The 23,185-nt window shown below is 39.6% G+C and overlaps 1 protein-coding gene across 1 annotated transcript; it reads left to right on the forward strand.

The window, feature by feature from the left end:
* Positions 1-914: 914 nt before the first annotated feature.
* Tom40 (Translocase of outer membrane 40) lies at positions 915-23,185 on the forward strand. Its single transcript, XM_070100949.1, has 6 exons — positions 915-1,179; positions 2,427-2,541; positions 11,520-11,667; positions 12,370-12,607; positions 14,140-14,319; positions 21,346-23,185. The coding sequence occupies exons 1-6, from the start codon at positions 1,017-1,019 to the stop codon at positions 21,483-21,485; spliced, it is 984 nt and encodes a 327-aa protein (XP_069957050.1). The 5' UTR covers positions 915-1,016; the 3' UTR covers positions 21,486-23,185.

A 23,185-nucleotide genomic window follows, 5' to 3' on the forward strand; every position in this document is an offset into this window, starting at 1 on the left:
TGAGTTTCAGCAGATGAATCACTAGAATTCGCATAGCATTTAATGAATATTTAAAACAAGTTATTGTGGATTATTAATAGATTTATATATTTTATTAAATTAATTCAATTAATAATCAGTAATAGTGTAAGAAATAAGACCTCCAAGGACACCAGTGGAAATTAGTCACTGATATTTTTCGGATTATCCTGGGTAATTACACGTGTTGCTAATTAATTAATTAAATAAGTATGTAAGTAAGTAAGTAAGTAAGTTTATTCAGGTATACACAAATACAGTTACATAGAATTATCATACATAGCAGCATATGTGTAGAGAACCTGGGATAACCCAAAAAAGTCAGAGTGACTTATTTCCATTCTGCTCCTTTATTTTCATTGTATGATAATTTATTTAGCTGTATTTATGTGTATCTGAACCTGAGTAAAATTACCTAGTTACTAAGAGAGTTAATAAGTCGATATTTTGTTAGTTGTAATCAGCTGAAATCTGGAGAATTAATGGCGAATTATGGATTATTTTCTTTACTGTTAAGAGGGATGAAGACGGATGTTTACAAATATATTTTTTTACGTGTAGAAATGTGGGTTTAGAGTGTTAGTATAGTGGGTGATAGGTGAGTGGGAGTGGGGTGAAGGGAGGGGAGTGGGAGGTGAGGGGAGGGTTTTGGGGGTGGGGGGTGGGTTGATGGGCGGGGGTTAGGGGAGGGTTGTCGGGAGGGGGTGAGGGGAGGGTAGTGGGGAGGGTTTAGAGGAGGGGGTGATGGGAGGGTCGTTGGGAGTGGGAGAGGGGTGGCTAATGGGTGATGGGAGGGTAATGGGGAGTGGGTGAGGGGATGTGGTTAGTGGTAGGGGTGAAGTGAGGGGGTGAAGGGAGGGGGTGAGGGGGTGTAGGGAGGGGGAGGGGAGGGGGTGGGGGGAGGGTGAGTCGTCTGCAGCAGCACCCGCCGCGTGAGGCCGCTGCCGCTGCCGCTGCTGCCTCCTTCACTCTCCTATTTATCACTTCCCTCCTTCATTATGGGTAACATTCATGCTAGCAGCCCGGGGGCGGCGCCACCCCCGCCCCTCCACCCACCGCCCACACTCCTCACGCCCACACCTGAGGAGAAAAAGAGTGAGAATGGCGAGGCGGCGACGGATAACCCGGGTACCATGGAAGACTTACACAAGAAATGTAAAGGTGGGCATCATTACCCCCTCATATATACCCTCCCAATATTGGCACCATCATACCCAAGCTACCAGTCTTATTTTAAGGTCATTATGGGTATAATTACTAGAGATAATAAGGTCTTAACCTCGTGTGTCTGGGAGCACATCTCGTGGTATTTATTTTTAACTTAATTAACTTGATTTAAGTGAAATTTACACAATTTTTGGGTAATTTACAATAGGTTTACAAAATAATACTTGTTAGTTACTGAGGGTAAACCCAAAAATCAAAGTTACATTTCTATTTGGATTCTTAAATCAATTGCTGGCCTGTATAGGCCTATAATTATTTACCTCTAAATTAATGATACAATGTTCATAATAAAAGAATTTGCTTTTTATTTTACTATAGTCGTTTAATATTGTTAAGAGATTATTATATATGTGAACTTTTACCTTGAATGAAGATTTTTTTAGATACATGTTTACAATTTTAATATTTTGACTTATTATCTGGAACCTGATCCACGAAATCATAATGACGCGACTGCAGACAAACTAGACTATGGGTGGGGTTAGAACCCACGATCAGAGTCATAAAACTCCAGACCGACGCGTTAGCCACTGGGCCAGGTATTTAAGCTAGCTGGTCCAGTGGCTAACGCGTCGGTCTGAGTTTCGTGACTCTCGGATCGCGGGTTCTAACCCCACTCGTGGTATGGCTTGGGACCTGGGTTAGCCACCCAGGATAACTCGGGAAGGTTAGTGCGTCACTGAGGACTGTCTATCTTATTTCCATTGTGGTCCTTCAGTCTTGTCCCCCAGGATGCGACCATTTGACTAACACCCAGGTACCTAATTGCTGGGTGAACATGGACAGCAGATGTAAGGAAACATACTCTTATGTTTCTACTCGGCTGCAGATCGAACTCCAGATACTCTGTGAGGTGAAAGCATTGTCTACCAAACCATGCCACAGACGGGGTTAGAACCCGCGATCAGTCTCTCTGATTGCGGGTTCTAACCCCACCCGTGGTATGGTTTGTTTGCAATTGTGTCATTACAATTTCGTGAATCATTGTCTACCAAGTCACCATTGTTGAGGTAATAGTTAACAGTGTCGAGAGATTGTGAAAGCAATTTAAATATAGTTGCCATTCACTGTAGTTAAATTGCACAACTTCAGTTTTTCAGAATATTTCTTTTGTAGACATCCTCTTTGTATCTAAATTTTTCATAAGCTTGTGCATTCATTTTTTTCCTTTTTTATTGCAGATGTATTTCCAGTAATGTTTGAAGGTGGGAAATTTATGCTTAACAAAGGACTGAGTAACCACTTCCAAGTTTCACATACTATTAACTTCTCCACCTTACAGCCGCCTGGCTACAGGTAATTTTTATTTTCCATAAATAAACACTGTACCTAAAACCCATTTTGATTGTCATTTGTTTCTATCATTATGCTTATTGAAAAATATAGTTTTTTTTTTTTTTTTTTTTAAACAAGTTGGTCGTCTCCCACCGAGGCAGGGTGACCCAAAAAAGAAAGAAAATCCCCAAAAAGAAAATACTTTCATCATCATTCAACACTTTCACCACACTCACACATTATCACTGCTTTTGCAGAGGTGCTCAGAATACAACAGTTTAGAAGCATATACGTATAAAGATACACAACATATCCCTCCAAACTGCCAATATCCCAAACCCCTCCTTTAAAGTGCAGGCATTGTACTTCCCATTTCCAGGACTCAAGTCCGACTATAAGAAAATAACCGGTTTCCCTGAATCCCTTCACTAAATATTACCCTCCTCACACTCCAACAGATCGTCAGGTCCCAAGTATCATTCGTCTCCATTCACTCCTATCTAACACGCTCATGCACGCTTGCTGGAAGTCCAAACCCCTCACCCACAAAACCTCCTTTACCCCCTCTTTCCAACCCTTTCGAGGACGACCCCTACCCCTCTTTCCTTCCCCTATACATTTATACGCTTTCCATGTCATTCTACTTTGATCCATTCTCTCTAAATGACCAAACCACCTCAACAACCCCTCTTCTGCCCTCTGACTAATGCTGTTATTAACTCCACACCTTCTCCTAATTTCCACACTCTGAATTTTCTGCATAATATTTACACCACACATTGCCCTTAGACAGGACATCTCCACTGCCTCCAACCGTCTCCTCGCTGCTGCATTTACCACCCAAGCTTCACATCCATATAAGAGTGTTGGTACTACTATACTTTCATACATTCCCTTCTTTGCCTCCATAGATAACGTTTTTTGACTCCACATATACCTCAACGCACCACTCACCTTTTTTCCCTCATCAATTCTATGATTAACCTCATCCTTCATAAATCCATCCGCCGACACGTCAACTCCCAAGTATCTGAAAACATTCACTTCTTCCATACTCCTCCTCCCCAATTTGATATCCAATTATTCTTTATCTAAATCATTTGATACCCTCATCACCTTACTCTTTTCTATGTTCACTTTCAACTTTCTACCTTTACACACATTCTCAAACTCATCCACTAACCTTTGCAATTTTTCTTTAGAATCTCCCATAAGCACAGTATCATCAGCAAAAAGTAACTGTGTCAATTCCCATTTTGAATTTGATTCCCCATAATTTAATCCCACCCCTCTCCCGAACACCCTAGCATTTACTTCTTTTACAACCCCATCTATAAATATGTTAAACAACCATGGTGACATTACACATCCCTGTCTAAGACCTACTTTTACCGGGAAGTAGTCTCCCTCTCTTCTACACACCCTAACCTGAGCCTCACTATCCTCATAAAAGCTCTTTACAGCATTTAGTAACTTACCACCTATTCCATAAACTTGCAACATCTGCCACATTGCTCCTCTATCCACTCTATCATATGCCTTTTCTAAATCCATAAATGCAATAAAAACTTCCCTACCTTTATCTAAATACTGTTCACATATATGTTTCAATGTAAACACTTGATCTACACATCCCCTACCCACTCTGAAGCCTCCTTGCTCATCCGCAATTCTACATTCTGTCTTACCTCTAATTCTTTCAATTATAACTCTACCGTATACTTTTCCTGGTATACTCAGTAAACTTGTTCCTCTATAATTTTTACAATCTCTTTTGTCCCCTTTCCCTTTATATAAAGGAACTATACACGCTCTCCGCCAATCCCTAGGTACCTTCCCCTCTTTCATACATTTATTAAACAAAAGTACCAACCACTCCAACACTATATCCACCCCTGCTTTTAACATTTCTGTCATGATCCCATCAGTTCCAGCTGCTTTACCCCCTTTCATTCTACTTAATGCCTCACGTACCTCCACCACACTTACATTCTGCTCTTCTTCACTCCTAAAAGATGGTATACCTCCCTGGCCAGTGCATGAAATTACCGCCTCCCTTTCTTCCTCAACATTTAAAAGTTCCTCAAAATATTCTCGCCATCTACCTAATACCTCCCTCTCCCCATCTACTAACTCCCCTACTCTGTTTTTAACGGACAAATCCATACTTTCCCTAGGCTTTCTTAACTTGTTTAACTCCAAAATTTTTTCTTATTTTCAATAAAATTTCTTGACAGTGCCTCTCCCACTCTTTCATCTGCTCTCCTTTTGCACTCTCTCACCACTCTCTTCACCTTTCATTTACTCTCCATATACTCTGCTCTTCTTATAACACTTCTGCTTTGTAAAAACCTCTCGTAAGCTACCTTTTTCTCTTTTATCACACCCTTTACTTCATCATTCCACCAATCACTCCTCTTTCCTCCTGCCCCCACCCTCCTATAACCACAAACTTCTGCCCCACATTCTAATACTGCATTTTTAAAACTATTCCAACCCTCTTCAACCCCCCCACTACTCATCTTTGCACTAGCCCACCTTTCTGCCAATAGTCGCTTATATCTCGCCCGAACTTCCTCCTCCCTTAGTTTATACACTTTCACCTCCCTCTTACTTGTTGTTGCCACCTTCCTCTTTTCCCATCTACCTCTTACTCTAACTGTAGCTACAACTAAATAATGATCTGATATTTCAGTTGCCCCTCTATAAACATGTACATCCTGGGGCCTACCCATCAACCTTTTATCCACCAATACATAATCCAACAAACTACTTTCATTACGTGCTACATCATACCTTGTATATTTATTTATCCTCTTTTTCATAAAATATGCATTACTTATTACCAAATTTCTTTCTACACATAGCTCAATTAAATCTCCCCATTTACATTTACCCCTGGCACCCCAAATTTACCTACTACTCCCTCCATAACATTTTTACCCACTTTAGCATTGAAATCCCCAACCACCATTACTCTCACACTTGATTCAAAACTCCCCACGCATTCACTCAACATTTCCCAGAATATCTCTCTCTCCTCTACACTTCTCTCTTCTCCAGGTGCATACACGCTTACTATAACCCACTTTTCACATCCAATCTTTATTTTACTCCACATAATCCTTGAATTTATGCATTTGTAGTCCCTCTTTTCCTGCCATAGCTTATCCTTCAACATTATTGCTACTCCTTCTTTAGCTCTAACTCTATTTGAAACCCCTGACCTAATCCCATTTATTCCTCTCCATTGAAACTCTCCCACCCCCTTCAGCTTTGTTTCACTTAAAGCCAGGACATCCAGTTTCTTCTCATTCATAACATCCACAATCATCTCTTTCTTATCATTTGCACAACATCCACGCACATTCAGACTTCCCACTTTGACAATTTTCTTCTTATTCTTTTTAGTAATCTTTACAGGAAAAGGGGTTACTAGCCCATTGTTCTCGGCATTTTAGTTGACTTTTACAACACGCGTGGCTTACGGAGGAAAGATTCTTATTCCACTTCCCCATGGATATAAAAGGAAAAGTAATAAGACCAAGAACTATTAAGATAAAATCAAAGAAAACTCAGATGAGTGTGTATAAATAAGCATGTACATGTATGTGTAGTGTGACCTAAGTGTAAGTAGAAGTAGCAAGACGTACCTGTAATCTTGCATATAGGTAAAATATAGGTATTGTATTTTAATGATAAAATTCATTGTTATGCAGTAATAAATGTTGAGGATAATTCAGCCATGGTTACAAATACGTACATCCTGGCTCGTGGTAAAAGAATTGGACCCCTTCCTTTCCTTGGATCAAATCTGACTTTATCCCTTTTGGGATAAAAAAAACCCATAAGGGTCATACAATGACCCTTATGGGTTTATTTATCCCCTCCCTTATGAATATTTAAATAAATAAATTATTATATCCAATACAGCTGACTTACTGCATACAAAATAGTGTATTTGAATGAGATAAAGGCTACTTTTAGATTTTATGAATTCTAAAACTTAAAAAAAAATTGTACTAGGGGGGGATATAGTGTTGGAGTGGTTGGTACTTTTGTTTAATAAATGTATGAAAGAGGGGAAGGTACCTAGGGATTGGCGGAGAGCATGTATAGTCCCTTTATATAAAGGGAAAGGGGACAAAAGAGATTGTAAAAATTATAGACGAATAAGTTTATTGAGTATACCAGGAAAAGTGTACGGTAGGGTTATAATTGAAAGAATTAGAGGTAAGACAGAATGTAGAATTGCGGATGAGCAAGGAGGTTTCAGAGTGGGTAGGGGATGTGCAGATCAAGTGTTTGCATTGAAGCATATATGTGAACAGTATTTAGATAAAGATAGGGAAGTTTTTATTGCATTTATGGATTTAGAAAAGGCATATGATAGAATGGATAGGGGAGCAATGTGGCAGATGTTGCAAGTATATGGAATAGGTGGTAAGTTACTAAATGCTGTAAAGAGTTTTTATGAGGATAGTGAGGCTCAGGTTAGGGTGTGTAGAAGAGAGGGAGACTACTTCCCAGTAAAAGTAGGTCTTAGACAGGGATGTGTAATGTCACCATGGTTGTTTAATATATTTATAGATGGGGTCGTAAAAGAAGTAAATGCTAGGGTGTTCGGGAGAGGGGTGGGATTAAATTATGGGGAATGAAATACAAAATGGGAGTTGACACAGTTACTTTTTGCTGATGATACTGTGCTTATGGGAGATTCTAAAGAAAAATTGCAAAGGTTAGTAGATGAGTTTGGGAGTGTGTGTAAAGGTAGAAAGTTGAAAGTGAACATAGAAAAGAGTAAGGTGATGAGGGTATCAAATGATTTAGATAAAGAATAATTGGATATCAAATTGGGGAGGAGGAGTATGGAAGAAGTGAATGTTTTCAGATACTTGTGAGTTGACGTGCCGGCGGATGGATTTATGAAGGATGAGGTTAATCATAGAATTGATGAAGGAAAAAAGGTGAGTGGTGCGTTGAGGTATATGTGGAGTCAAAAAACGTTATCTATTGAGGCAAAGAAGGGAATGTATGGAAGTATAGTAGTACCAACACTCTTATATGGGTGTGAAGCTTGGATTGTGAATGCAGCAGCGAGGATGCGGTTGGAGGCAGTGGAGATGTCCTGTCTAAGGGCAATGTGTGGTGTAAATATTATGCAGAAAATTCGGAGTGTGGAAATTAGGAGAAGGTGTGGAGTTAATAAAAGTATTAGTCAGAGGGCAGAAGAGGGGTTGTTGAGGTGGTTTGGTCATTTAGAGAGAATGGATCAAAGTAGAATGACATGGAAAGCATATAAATCTATAGGGAAAGGAAGGCTGGGTAGGGGTCGTCCTCGAAAGGGTTGGAGAGAGGGGGTAAAGGAGGTTTTGTGGGCAAGGGGCTTGGACTTCCAGCAAGCGTGCGTGAGCGTGTTAGATAGGAGTGAATGGAGACGAATGGTACTTGGGACCTGACGATCTGTTGGAGTGTGAGCAGGGTAATATTTAGTGAAGGGATTCAGGGAAACCGGTTATTTTCATATAGTCGGACTTGAGTCCTGGAAATGGGAAGTACAATGCCTGCACTTTAAAGGAGGGGTTTGGGATATTGGCAGTTTGGAGGGATATGTTGTGTATCTTTATATGTGTATGCTTCTAGACTGTTGTATTCTGAGCACCTCTGCAAAAACAGTGATAATGTGCGAGTGTGGTGAATGTGTTGAATGATGATGAAAGTATTTTCTTTTTGGGGGTTTTCTTTCTTTTTTGGGTCACCCTGCCTCGGTGGGAGACGGCCGACTTGTTGAAAAAAAAAAATTGTAATAATAATAATAAGTAATAATTAAATTGATAGTACTCTATAATAATTCTGTAATCTCCTCTGGAAGTGGAAAAGAATCTTTCCATAAGCCTTGCATGTCGTAAGAGGTGATTGAAATGCCAGAAGCAAGGAGGCTAGTAACTCTTGTATAAATTACTCTATGTAAAAATAAGAAACTGTGTTTCTGTTTCAGGTCACCGTACCTCAGTGGGAAATGACTGTTGTGTTGAAAGAATGAATGACTGAATTCTGTAATAATAATGTAGATATTTTGCAAAATTTGATGACATTTACTAATACAGTTGGAAAGCCCCTGGTTATGCAGAGCATTTTGGTCAAAAACAGAGTAACAGGATAAGCATTTCTTTAGAATATTACTTGGGTATTAATCATCCTGTATTTATTGACATATACACAAGGATTATATTGATGTAGGTTTTATTTCTCTAGTTCAAAAACTGAGTGTTTGACCTCTTGACCTAGACTTGACCTCTAGCAAATACATATACAGTGGACCCCCGCATAACGGACGCCTTGCATAGCGGACAATCCGCATAGCGGACGCTTTGATCGCTAAAATTTTGCCCCGCATAGTGGACAAAAACCCGCTCAGCGGCCTTCGTCCGAGACGCGTCCAATGTGCGGCCTGAGCCACGCTCACGTGTTCCGCGGATGGCATTGTTTACCAGCCAGCCTCCGCGGTAACATCCAAGCATACAATCGGAACATTTTGTATTATTACAGTGTTTTTGGTGATTTTTTTCTGGAAAATAAGTGACCATGGGCCCCAAGAAAGCTTCTAGTGCCAACCCTACAGCAATAAGGGTGAGAATTACTATGGAGATGAAGAAAAAGATCATTGATAAGTATGAAAGTGGAGTGCATGTCTCCGAGCTGGCCAGGTTGTATAATAAACCCCAATCAACCATCGCTACTATTGGTGGTACAGCTGCTGCTGCTGCTGTATCACCGTCAGCTGCTGCTGCACTGTCAGCTGCTGCTGCACTGTCAGCTGCTGCTGCTGTACCACCGTCAGCTGCTCCTGCTGCTGTAGTACCGTCTGCTGCTGCTGTAGCATCATCTGCTGCTGCTGTAGCATCGTCTGCTGCTGCTGTAGCATCGTCTGTTGCTGCTGTAGCATCGTCTGCTGCTGCTGCTGCTGTAGCATCGTCTGCTGCTGCTGTAACATCGTCTGTTGCTGCTGTAGCATCGTCTGCTGCTGCTGCTGCTGTAGCATCGTCTGCTGCTGCTGTAACATCGTCAGTTGCTGCTGTAGCATCGTCTGCTGCTGCTGTAGCATCGTCTGTTGCTGCTGTAGCATCGTCTGCTGCTGCTGCTGCTGTAGCATCGTCTGCTGCTGCTGTAACATCGTCTGTTGCTGCTGTAGCATCGTCTGCTGCTGCTGCTGCTGTAGCATCGTCTGCTGCTGCTGTAACATCGTCAGTTGCTGCTGTAGCATCGTCTGTTGCTGCTGTAGCATCGTCTGTTGCTGCTGTAGCATCGTCTGTTGCTGCTGTAGCATCGTCTGTTGCTGCTGTAGCATCGTCTGCTGCTGCTGCTGCTGTAGCATCGTCTGCTGCTGCTGCTGCTGTAGCATCGTCTGCTGCTGCTGTAACATCGTCTGTTGCTGCTGTAGCATCGTCTGCTGCTGCTGCTGCTGTAGCATCATCTGCTGCTGCTGTAACATCGTCAGTTGCTGCTGTAGCATCGTCTGCTGCTGCTGTAGCATCGTCTGTTGCTGCTGTAGCATCGTCTGCTGCTGCTGCTGCTGTAGCATCGTCTGCTGCTGCTGTAACATCGTCAGCTGCTGCTGCTGCTGCTGTAGCACCGTTGTTGGTGTGGCTTATTGAGAATACCAAGAAACAATTAACCCCAGAGGATTTGCCACCCAGGATAGCCCAAAAAAGTCAGTGTCATCGAAGACTGTCTAACTTATTTCCATTGGGGTCCTTAATCTTGTCTCCCAGGATGCAACCCACACCAGTCGACTAACACCCAGGTGAACAGGGAAAATGCCTGGAACTAGTGCTCATATTGGTGAATTTAGAGCCAGCAAAGGTTGGTTTGAGAGATTTAAGAATCGTAGTGACATACACAGTGTGATAAGGCCTGTTCTGGAAGAAAATACCAAACAGGACCTACAGTACTCAGGAGGAAAAGGCACTCCCAGGACACAGTGTCTCATCAGTCATTGCTGCATCTTCAATAAAGGTAAGTGTCATTTATTCTTCATTTAGTAGAGTAGTACATGCACAATATATATTGTGCATGTACTACTCTACTATTGTGCATGTATCCTTCTCTTTGTGTGTAGGAAAATATATATTTCATGTGGTAAAATTTTTTTTTTTCAAACTTTTGGGTGTCTTGCACGGATTAATTTTATTTCCATTATTTCTTATGGGGAAAATTCATTCGCATAGCGAACATTTCGCATAACAGCCAGCCCTCTTGCACGGATTAAGGTCGCTATGCGGGGGTCCACTGTACGTATATGATGCATTTTCTGCTAGAAACTGCAATAAATACTGTTTTTTTTTTTTATCCTGGCCGTCTCCCACTGTCTTGCCAGAGGTGCACAGATAAAACAGTTTAGATGTTGTAAACAGCAGATATCCCAAATCCCTCTCTTAGAGTGCAGGCTCTGTACATCCCATCTCCAGGACTTTACTCTGACAAAAATATGCACATACACAAAATTTCTATTGCAGTTTCTTGTAATAGAAACATCAGCTTCTATTATTTGTCAAATAATTTTGTTGGATGATACTCTTGAGAGGTCATTTATGACCATTGAACTAGGTAAAGAAGTCAAACATTGAATTTTTTTACTTTTAAAATTAAGACCTACAGCAGTGAAATTCTTGTCCTCTGCTGGTTCCAAATATGTATACTGTAATTTAATAGGCATCTGATGATTAATACCCAAGTTATGGTACCTACTCCAAAGAAATATTTATTGTCCTGTGATTTTTAAATGACCTAGGTCATAACTCTTGACCTAAGATATCCTTGAATACCAAATTTGAAGAGATATAGAGTAGAGCTTTGGATAATGGTTGTCTTGTCCTGGAGATAAGAAAGTCTGAATTTAGAAGGGTGACTCTTTTCTTTTTCATTACAATTTGCCCATTTTTCTTTGAATTATGCAAGTCTATACTAATATGACTTTATGAGAAAAATAAATATTATAGATTTGGTGCTACGTTTGTGGGCACCCAGCAAGTGTCGCCATCAGAAGCATATCCCGTTATGTTAGGAGACATCGATCCATCTGGCAACCTCAATGCTAATATCATACATCAAGTCTCGCCACACCTCAGAGCAAAATTTGTAGCACAAGTAAGTATCCAATACACTTTTGATAATTTTAGTGTTATCATTATTGTAGTTTTAAGACTAATTTGAAGTACAGTAAATACACTGGGGATTACAATTACAATTTGATTACTGATGCCAAGCTCATGCACAACATCGAATGCAGAGCTAAAGCTAATACAGGAAATTTAAGTTGTAAATTTGTGCAATACATTTAAACGAATAAAGATGCTGCTGCAATACATAACACATTCATCAACACTATAGCTAACAAATACAGTGGACCCCCGCATAACGATTACCTCCGAATGTGACCAATTATGTAAGTGTATTTATGTAAGTGCGTTTGTACGTGTATGTTTGGGGGTCTGAAATGGACTAATCTACTTCACAATATTTCTTATGGGAACAAATTCGGTCAGTACTGGCACCTGAACATACTTCTGGAGTGAAAAAATATCGTTAACTGGGGGTCCACTGTATATGTATTAGGTACGGTCACACAGAAGAAGTTGCTTTGAACACCAGAGATACTTACCATAACAATACAACTCGCTTATTATTTAAATGTGCAGAGGAAGTGAAGAAATTAATAGGTAATATGAAAGGTATATTTTAAGGAGCAGAAGAGAGCAGAGTATTAGAGAGGTGCTTAGAAATTGCTGATGAACATAAATGACGGGTAAACCATTTACAGGTATTGATGATTTGTTAATCCTTTCACAGATCCAGCAAAGTAAATGGCAAGCAACACAACTAACAATGGATTGGCGTGGTTCAGACTTCACATCCTCTCTGACTCTAGGGAGCATAGATATCATAAATGGGTCAGGTGTGGCTGTCATGCACTACCTCCAACAGGTCACCAAAAAGCTAGCACTAGGAACAGAGCTTGCTTACCAGTATGGCTCTCAGGTTCCTGGAGGTCATATTGCAGTACACTCCATTGCTGGCAGATATACTAGTGAGCTGATATATGGTTTATTGATTTATTTTCTATTTTATTTTGAGAAAGCTATCTTGCTTGCTGTCTGCTGTGCTGTTGCAGCTCTTCCACATGCCTCATTTCAAATAATACTTTCTGCATTCCTTGTTCCGAACAATAAACCATACCACGGGCAGGGATAGAACTCTGATCGCGGGTTCTGTCCCTGCCCGTGGTATGGTTTGTTTGCAATCATGTCATTACGATTTCGTGAGTCATGTTCCGAACAATACTTTCTACATTCCTTGTTTCAAACAATACATTCTGCATTCCTTGTTTCAAAGAATACTTTCCACATTCCTTGTTTCAAACAACACATTCCACATTCCATGTTTCCTCCTCTTATGCACAGTCATAAACTGTTGAAGGAAAGGGGTCAATAGATAGTGGCTATTATTTTTTGAGATAAAAAAAAACATAAGATAGAGAAAATGAACAAGTAGAGGCTCCAGAAACATCAATTTTTGCATGATTCTCTGCCTTCACAAGTTAAAAGACAAGATGGGAGTTAAACCATGTAACAGCATTGTATATGAACATGGCGTGCAAACTTGTGCCTGCTATATTTTTCCAGTCTCCTGTCAAGCAAGTGCTAGATGTACACAAAAAGGTAGGGAACTTCTCTTTCAGTCCATACCAAGAGTTTCTGACAAGGGTAACTACTAGCTGGCCATTGCTAATTTTGTAGACAGTAGCTCATTGTTATTATTTGGCAGAACACACACTTCAAGGGGTGGTTGCCTTGACGCTAACATTTAGGTACCTATTTACTGCTAGATGAACAGGAGTAGCAAGTGTAAGGAAGCTTTACCATGTCTTGCCCTGCCCCATAATTGGTATTGGGTACTTTCGAATATTTTTCAAAAACTTAGTCTGTGTTTAGAAATATGTTTGGTATAGAACTGTAAAAGGAATGGAACAAATAGAGTTTAGACTTAGTACAGTACATTACTATTATTACTACTGTAATGTCAATTGCACAAGTACTATTATTATAATGGTTAGTCCAAGGAATGATTAGCCACTTCTTTATGGGCAGGTCTGCACAATACTGTACACTAATTGAATCCGATATCGGAGGGACATTGTGCATCTCTGGCAAGATAGTGATAGTGTGAATGGTGGTGAAAGTCTTTCTTTTTCGGGTCACCCTCCTCAATGGGAGATGGCGAACGTGATAAAAAAAAAACTTGGTTTTTTCTCTCACCTCCACCTCCCTATCGCCCACCTACCTCTCTTCTCCCCTGCTCACCTTTGTCTTCCACTTTTTTTTTTTTTACCTCCTTATGTCATCCCTTTATTTTTACTACAGTTGAGGGTTCTACAGAGGTTAGGGTAAGATTTCTTACATTTAGTATTTTACATTCCAAGCAATGTCATGTTGGATTCAGAGCACTGCTATCTTGCCTCAGCTAATTTTAATACCTTGAATTAGCAGTATTATAATACTGTAGTTAATTTATTGGCATGTACTTTTAAAATGTTTCTAAAAAATGCTTCTCTTTCAACAGGTGACAATTTTACAGCCTCAGGCACTCTTGGTGGTGCTGGGATTCATCTGTGTTATTTCCAAAAAGCAACAGAGCAGTTGCAGTTCGGAGTTGAACTGGAAACCAGCTTACGAATGCAAGAGTCTGTTGCCTCTATGGCATATCAGTTGGAGATTCCCAAAGCTAATACTGTATTTAGAGGTAATTATTTCATTAATTTACATTAAAGTTTAATAAAAACAGTGGATTTGTGATGAGGGAAAAAATGAATGATGACTGCAAGTACTAATGCATAATTGATCAGGCCGTGATCCTCCATGAAGCCTGATCACAGACCGGGTCGCAGGGGATTTGACCCCCGAAACCCTCTCCAGGTATATTCCAGGTAAGGGAAAGGGAGAAGATACCTACTGTATTAGTTCTTGGCATTTAGATCCTGTGGTATAAGTATTTGAGATTTTTTTTTTTTTGCAAGAAGTTTAAATGAGAAAGTTGTAGAGTGGAGGAACAGTATGTATCTTCACTTCAGTTCTGCCATGACATAAACTGACCACTTAAATACACAAGCACATTCTAGACACTCCTCACTTGATTAGATATGGCAGAGCAGTATATATTTGGTTGTCTAATGAGGGGAGATGTATACAAATTCTTTACAGCTGCTGCTGTTTTCATATTAGCAGCATACTAATATTTTGTGAGAGGAGGTGGTAGGCTGTTTTCTTGCTGATTGTAGCTTCAGTTTGTTAGGTAAGACACACATGCAACAGTTAGGTATCTTTATTTCGAAACGTTTCGCCTACACAGTAGGCTTCTTCAGTCGAGTACAGAAAAGTTGATAGAAGGAGAAGATTCTTGAAGACGATGTAATCAGTCCATCACCCTTGAAGTTTTGAGGTGGTCAGTCCCTCAGTTTGGAGATAGACTGATTACATCGTCTTCAAGAATCTTCTGCTTCTATCAACTTCTCTGTACTCGACTGAAGAAGCCTACTGTGTAGGCGAAACGTTTCGAAATAAAGATACCTAACTGTTGCATGTGTGTCTTACCTAACAACCTGTCGGTATTTTATACCATTTTAATGTTCAGCTTCAGTTTGACCAAAACATTTGGTTTAGGCAACTTATTTTTCTTGTCAACTAAACTAGAGAGAACTGATCTTGTAATATTATTGCTGGGAGTTGGCAGCTCTTCACAGCTCCAAGATGCGATTTGTTTCTATTTGGTACAGTTTGTTATGGAAATGTGGCCTTTATTCATTTTTTTACAATATTGACATGTACTAAAGGAGCCAATTCATGCCTGCTTCCATATTTTTTGACTATTTTTTCTCTTAGTTTTATCAGATACATTTCTTCTTTCTTTCAACACACCGGCCGTGTCCCACCGAGGCAGCGTGGCCCAAAAGGAAAAACGAAAGTTTCTTCTTTTACATTTAGTAATACACTTACCATCCGACTTACGACTGAGTTTGGTTCCGAGAAACCGGTCGTAAGTCGAAATGGATATAAGTCGAGCTTTACTACTGAATATCAACATCACATTTTTGTAATGACTTTATTTTATTGTTTTATTTTGGTATTTCATGTTTTACTTTACTTTTTATGCTGTTAGTACTGTATTTTATACTGTAAGGTTTAGGATAAACACTGTGTACAACACAAATAGTTATTTATTTTCCAGAAATTTGGCAAAAAAAAAAAAACACGGTCGTAAATCGAGTGGTCGTAAGTTGAGCAGGTCGTAAGTCGGATGGTAGGTGCATATACAGGGGAAGAGGTTACTAGCCCCTTGCTCCCAGCATTCAGATGCATTTATCTTTGGTATATATTTGGTGTAGGTGTAGTGCATTTCTGTTTGGTACAGTTTGGTAAGGGAATACATGTATATGATTATCATTGATAATTATAAATGTTTTAAATTATTGCAAAATTACTATACTGTACTGACGGGTTTAAAATTACAATACTGTATCAGTGCAAGGTTTGCCTGTATTGAGATACGTTGAGATAGGTGTTTTGTGCTCTCTGGCTTACCTTAATGCAGCCAAACTGTGTATTACAAGAATTGCTGCTGAAACTGGCTTAAGGATTTAGTCAGAACATTGTGTGTTAGAAGATATACAAGGTTTATTAATGTACATTTTTTTTTTTAACAAGTCGGCCGTCTCCCACTGAGGCAAGGTGACCCAAAAAGAAAGAAAATCCCCAAAAAGAAAATACTTTCATCATCATTCAACACTTTCACCTCACTCACACATAATCACTGTTTTTGCAGAGGTGCTCAGAACACAACAGTTTAGAAGCATATACATATAAAGATACAACATATCCCTCCAAACTGCTAATATCCCGAACCCCTTCTTTAGAGTGCAGGCATTGTACTTCCCATCTCCAGGACTCAAGTCCAGCTATATAAAAATAACTGGTTTCCCTGAATCCTGTAACTAAATATCACCCTGCTCACACTCCAACAGATCGTCAGGTCCCAAATACCATTCGTCTCCATTCACTCCTATTGAACACGCTCATGCACGCCTGCTGGAAGTCCAAGCCCCTCACCCACTAAACCTCCCTTACAACTTCCTTCCAACCTTTTCGAGGACGACCCCTACCCCGCCTTCCTTTCCCTACAGATTTACACGCACTCCATGTCATTCTACTTTTATCCATTCTCCCTAAATGACCAAACCACCTCAACAACCTCTCTTCTGCCCTCTGACTAATACTTTTATTAACTCTACACCTTCTCCTAATTTCCACACTCCGAATTTTCTGCATAATATTTACACCAGACATTGCCCATAGACAGGACATCTCCACTGCCTCCAACGACCTCCTCGCTGCTGCATTCACAACCCAAGCTTCACACCCATATAAGAGTGTTGGTACTGCTATACTTTCATACATTCCCTTCTTTGCCTCCATAGATAACGTTTTTTGTCTCCACATATACCACAACGCACCACTCACCTTTTTTTCCTCATCAATTCTATGATTAACCTCATCCTTCATAAATCCATCCGCCGACACGTCGACTCCCAAGTATCGGAAAACATTCACTTCTTCCATACTCCTCCCCAATTTGATATCTAATTTTTCTTTATCTAAATCATTTGATACCCTCATCACCTTATTCTTTTCTATGTTCACTTTCAACTTTCTACCTTTACACACATTCCCAAACTCATCCACTAACCTTTGCAATTTTTCTTTAGAATCTCCCATAAGCACAGTATCATCAGCAAAAAGCAACTGTGTCAATTCCTATTTTGTATTTAATTTTTTTTTTTTTTTTTTTTATCATACTGGCCGATTCCCACCAAGGCAGGGTGGCCCGAAAAAGAAAAACTTTCACCATCATTCACTCCATCACTGTCTTGCCAGAAGGGTGCTTTACACTACAGTTTTTAAACTGCAACATTGACACCCCTCCTTCAGAGTGCAGGCACTGTACTTCCCATCTCCAGGACTCAAGTCCGGCCTGCCAGTTTCCCTGAACCCCTTCATAAATGTTACTTTGCTCACACTCCAACAGCACGTCAAGTATTAAAAACCATTTGTCTCCATTCGCTCCTATCAAACACGCTCACGCATGCCTGCTGGAAGTCCAAGCCCCTCGCACACAAAACCTCGTTTGCCCCCTCCCTCCAACCTTTCCTAGGCCGACCCCTACCCCGCCTTCCTTCCACTACAGACTGATACACTCTTGAAGTCACTGTTTCGCTTCATTCTCTCTACATGTCCGAACCACCTCAACAACCCTTCCTCAGCCCTCTGGACAACAGTTTTGGTAATCCCGCACCTCCTCCTAACTTCCAAACTACGAATTCTCTGCATTATATTCACACCACACATTGCCCTCAGACATAACATTTCCACTGCCTCCAGCCTTCTCCTCGCTGCAACATTCATCACCCATGCTTCACACCCATATAAGAGCGTTGGTAAAACTATACTCTCATACATTCTCCTCTTTGCCTCCAAGGACAAAGTTCTTTGTCTCCACAGACTCCTAAGTGCACCACTCACCCTTTTCCCCTCATCAATTCTATGATTCACCTCATCTTTCATAGACCCATCCGCTGACACGTCCACTCCCAAATATCTGAATACATTCACCTCCTCCATACTCTCTCCCTCCAATCTGATATCCAATCTTTCATCACCTAATATTTTTGTTATCCTCATAACCTTACTCTTTCCTGTATTCACTTTTAATTTTCTTCTTTTGCACACCCTACCAAATTCATCCACCAATCTCTGCAACTTCTCTTCAGAATCTCCCAAGAGCACAGTGTCATCAGCAAAGAGCAACTGTGACAACTCTCACTTTGTGTGATTCTTTATCTTTTAACTCCACGCCTTATGCCAAGGCCTTCGCATTTACTTCTCTTACAACCCCATCTATAAATATATTAGACAACCATGGTGACATCACACATCCTTGTCTAAGGCCTACTTTTACTGGGAAATAATTTCCCTCTTTCCTACATACTCTAACTTGAGCCTCACTATCCTCGTAAAAACTCTTCACTGCTTTCAGTAACCTACCTCCTACACCATACACCTGCAACATCTGCCACATTGCCCCCCTATCCACCCTGTCATACGCCTTTTCCAAATCCATAAATGCCACAAAGACCTCTTTAGCCTTATCTAAATACTGTTCACTTATATGTTTCACTGTAAACACCTGGTCCACACATCCCCTACCTTTCCTAAAGCCTCCTTGTTCATCTGCTATCCTATTCTCCATCTTACTCTTAATTCTTTCAATAATAACTCTACCATACACTTTACCAGGTATACTCAACAGACTTATCCCCCTATAATTTTTGCACTCTCTTTTGTCCTCTTTGCCTTTATACAAAGGAACTATGCATGCTCTCTGCCAATCCCTAGGTACCTTACCCTCTTCCATACATTTATTAAATAATTGCACCAACCACTCCAAAACTGTATCCCCACCTGCTTTTACCATTTCTATCTTTATCCCATCAATCCCGGCTGCCTTACCCCCTTTCATTTTACCTACTGCCTCACGAACTTCCCCCACACTCACAACTGGCTCTTCCTCACTCCTACAAGATGTTATTCCTCCTTGCCCTATACACGAAATCACAGCTTCCCTAACTTCTTCAACATTTAACAATTCCTCAAAATATTCCCTCCATCTTCCCAATACCTCTAACTCTCCATTTAATAACTCTCCTCTTCTATTTTTAACTGACAAATTCATTTGTTCTCTAGGCTTCCTTAACTTGTTAATCTCACTCCAAAACTTTTTCTTATTTTCAACAAAATTTGTTGATAACATCTCACCCACTCTCTCATTTGCTCTCTTTTTACATTGCTTCACCACTCTCTTAACCTCTCTTCTTTTTCTCCATATACTCTTCCCTCCTTGCATCACTTCTACTTTGTAAAAACTTCTCATATGCTAACTTTTTTCTCCCTTACTGCTCTCTTTACATCATCATTCCACCAATCGCTCCTCTTCCCTCCTGCACCCACTTTCCTGTAACCACAAACTTCTGCTGAACACTCTAACACTACATTTTTAAACCTACCCCATACCTCTTCGACCCCATTGCCTATGCTCTCATTAGCCCATCTATCCTCCAATAGCTGTTTATATCTTACCCTAACTGCCTCCTCTTTTAGTTTATAAACCTTCACCTCTCTCTTCCCTGATGCTTTTATTCTCCTTGTACCCCATCTACCTTTTACTCTCAGTGTAGCTACAACTAGAAAGTGATCTGATATATCTGTGGCCCCTCTATAAACATGTACATCCTGAAGTCTACTCAACAGTCTTTTATCTACCAATACATAATCCAACAAACTACTGTCATTTCGCCCTACATCATATCTTGTATACTTATTTATCCTCTTTTTCTTAAAATATGTATTACCTATAACTAAACCCCTTTCTATACAAAGTTCAATCAAAGGGCTCCCATTATCATTTACACCTGGCACCCCAAACTTACCTACCACACCCTCTCTAAAAGTTTCTCCTACTTTAGCATTCAGATCCCCTAACACAATTACTCTCTCACTTGGTTCAAAGGCTCCTATACATTCACTTAACATCTCCCAAAATCTCTCTCTCTCCTCTACATTCCTCTCTTCTCCAGGTGCATACACGCTTATTATGACCCACTTTTCACATCCAACCTTTACTTTAATCCACATAATTCTTGAATTTACACATTCATATTCTCTTTTCTCCTTCCATAACTGATCCTTCAACATTACTGCTACCCCTTTCTTTGCTCTAACTCTCTCAGATACTCCAGATTTAATCCCATTTATTTCCCCCCACCGAAACTCCCCTACCCCCTTCAGCTTTGTTTCGCTTAGGGCCAGGACATCCAACTTCTTTTCACTCATAACATCAGCAATCATCTGTTTCTTGTCATCCGCACTACATCCACGCACATTCAAGCATCCCAGTTTTATAAAGTTTTTCTTCTTCTCTTTTTTTAGTAAATGTCTACAGGAGAAGGGGTTACTAGCCCATTGCTCCCGGCATTTTAGTCGCCTCATACGACACGCATGGCTTACGGAGGAAAGATTCTTTTCCACTTCCCCATGGACAATAGAAGAAATAAAGAAGAACAAGAGCTATTTAGAAAAAGGGGAAAAACCTAGATGTATGTATATATATATGCATGTGCGTGTCTGTGAAATGTGCCCAAAATGTAAGTAGGAGTAGCAAGATATCCCTGTTATCTAGCGTGTTTATGAGACAGAAAAAGAAACCAGCAATCCTACCATCATGCAAAACAGTTACAGGTTTCTGTTTCACAGACATCTGGCAGGACGGTAGTACTTCCCTGGGTGGTTGTTGTCTACCAACCTACTACCTACTTTAACTCTCCATAATTTAATCCCACCCCTCTCCTGAACACCCTAGCATTTACTTCTTTTACAAGCCCATCTATAAATATATTAAACAACCATGATGACATTACACATCCCTGTACATCTTTCTTTCAATACACCGGCCGTATCCCAACGAGGCGGGGTGGCCCAAAAGGAAAAACGAAAATTTCTCCTTTTACATTTAGTAATATATACAGGAGAAGAGGTTACTAGCCCCTTGCTCCTGGCATTTTAGTCGCCTCTTACAGCACGCATGGCTTACAGAGGAAGAATTCTGTTCCACTTCCCCATGGAGAATCCCTGTACATACTCTCATTTATTCTTATTGTTCCAGGAACACTGGATTCCAACTGGACTGTTGGAGCAGTTATGGAAAAAAAGCTGATGCCTCTACCCTTCACTTTGGCTTTGTCAGCCATGATTAACCACCCGAAAAATCAGTTTAAACTTGGATGTGGTTTTATAATAGGCTAATGTAAGAAAAGTGTGTATAAAATCCTGATTGACATGGTTATTCTTCCATCATGCTTTCCTGAATTGATGAGCAGGTTAAGCTTCTTTGACAGGATACGTGGAGGAATGAGTACCCATTCATAAATACTGTATAGGGGTATTGGAATGTATATAGAAATATGGAAAGCCCATTGTCATAATATTCCTGTGCATTGCTGGGGAGTTTAACTGTGACCAAGTACCATGTACTTACTAATATAATAGTACAGTTATAAAAATCTTATTTAATTTCATTGATAATAGTTTCCCAAACTGTGCATTGCTGCAGGCTGGACTTTTAACAAGCTTGTTCATCCTGTATATTCCTGGCAGTATTATTGTACTTGAATAGGTTGATAGATGACTTGGAAAGTCTGTTACCATTCCTCATGAACAAACACTAATAAATTATATTTTTTATTAAAGTGCTGTCAGATACCTAATTTTGTTTCTTTTTTAAAAATAGGTAATGCTTTAATATTAACCAGCATTTGTGTACCGTTTTATAAATAGTAAGCCACATGTGGTTAGTTATGCTAGAATGATAATAATTTTGTTTTTACTAAAGAATCTATAGCAGAATTGATAGCCTATGAATATAAAATTAATTTTCTTTATAGTGAAATTGACTGGAAATATCTAATTTTTCATAATTTAAATATCTGAAACAAAATAAATAGCATTATATTTATTTGATTTGATGTCTATTATTTTTAATATTACCAGGAACTAACTGCATAAAATATTTACAAAAAGGAAAATAATTTAAATCAGTTGTAATTTTGAGCATAGCAAGCAACAGATATGGTATATATTGTAGATATTGGTGCTTTGTACTTGTATAATTTGGGAGAGTTTGTGCAGTAAAACTAAATTTATCAGTTGCCTAATATTGCGAATAAATGGGTTTCTGCAGTTTATGAAAATATATCTGATACTATCAAATGATAAATAATGCCAGTATAAAAAAAGAACTTAATATACTGGTCATTGACACAAATCCCCATGGAGACAATAGAACAGAAGATTAAAAGAAAACTATCTTTTGGCCTTAAAAGATCCTCTTCAGAGGGCAGCAGTGCCAGGCATAAGTATACAGGTCTCGTTATGTTTTATCATTTCATGTGGGTTACTCCGGTCCATTTCCAGTACAGTACGTTAATTTAGTTTTGTAGAGTTGAATATAAACATAGATGAGCATTAATTACAGAAAGGAAAGTGCAAGGCATGCATTGTTGACTTAATTTTGGAATTAAAACCTGTTATTGAATGATGCATTGATACTTTTGGGTCTTTTTATGTCTCTTAACACAATTAGCTTATTTTAACCTGTGAAATCATTGCACTGAGAATATTTAATATTTCACCACAAAGCTGATAAATGTCAGCTTAATAGGCATGCTTTTCTGATGTATGTTTAGAATCATTCAACTTAATATCTTTATTTTTTTGGAAATTTTAATGCCTATCATAAGATAATTGATACAGAGGCTTTGTAAGGTTTTTCTTTAATGTGCTGCTGTGCTATTATGACCACATTAGGTACAGAATTTATATTACTAAGTTGTACACAAATGATTTTGCATTACCTCCCATTTTAGATAGCCATGCATATATGTAACTGATTGTTAGAATTGTTTTCATAATTGTTACCATGTACAAAACAGATGGTTCTTTTAACA

This window comes from Cherax quadricarinatus, chromosome 75, assembly GCF_038502225.1.
Source record: "Cherax quadricarinatus isolate ZL_2023a chromosome 75, ASM3850222v1, whole genome shotgun sequence".
Classification (NCBI taxonomy): Eukaryota; Metazoa; Arthropoda; class Malacostraca; order Decapoda; family Parastacidae; genus Cherax; species Cherax quadricarinatus.

Bases quoted from the DNA above. Each gene is read 5' to 3' on its own strand.
- Tom40 (XM_070100949.1), top strand. From the start codon at position 1,017: ATGGGTAACATTCATGCTAGCAGCCCGGGGGCGGCGCCACCCCCGCCC. The intron at 1,180-2,426 runs GTGGGCATCATT...TTTTTATTGCAG, and splicing joins CTTACACAAGAAATGTAAAG to ATGTATTTCCAGTAATGTTT. The intron at 14,320-21,345 runs GTAATTATTTCA...TTATTGTTCCAG, and splicing joins AGCTAATACTGTATTTAGAG to GAACACTGGATTCCAACTGG.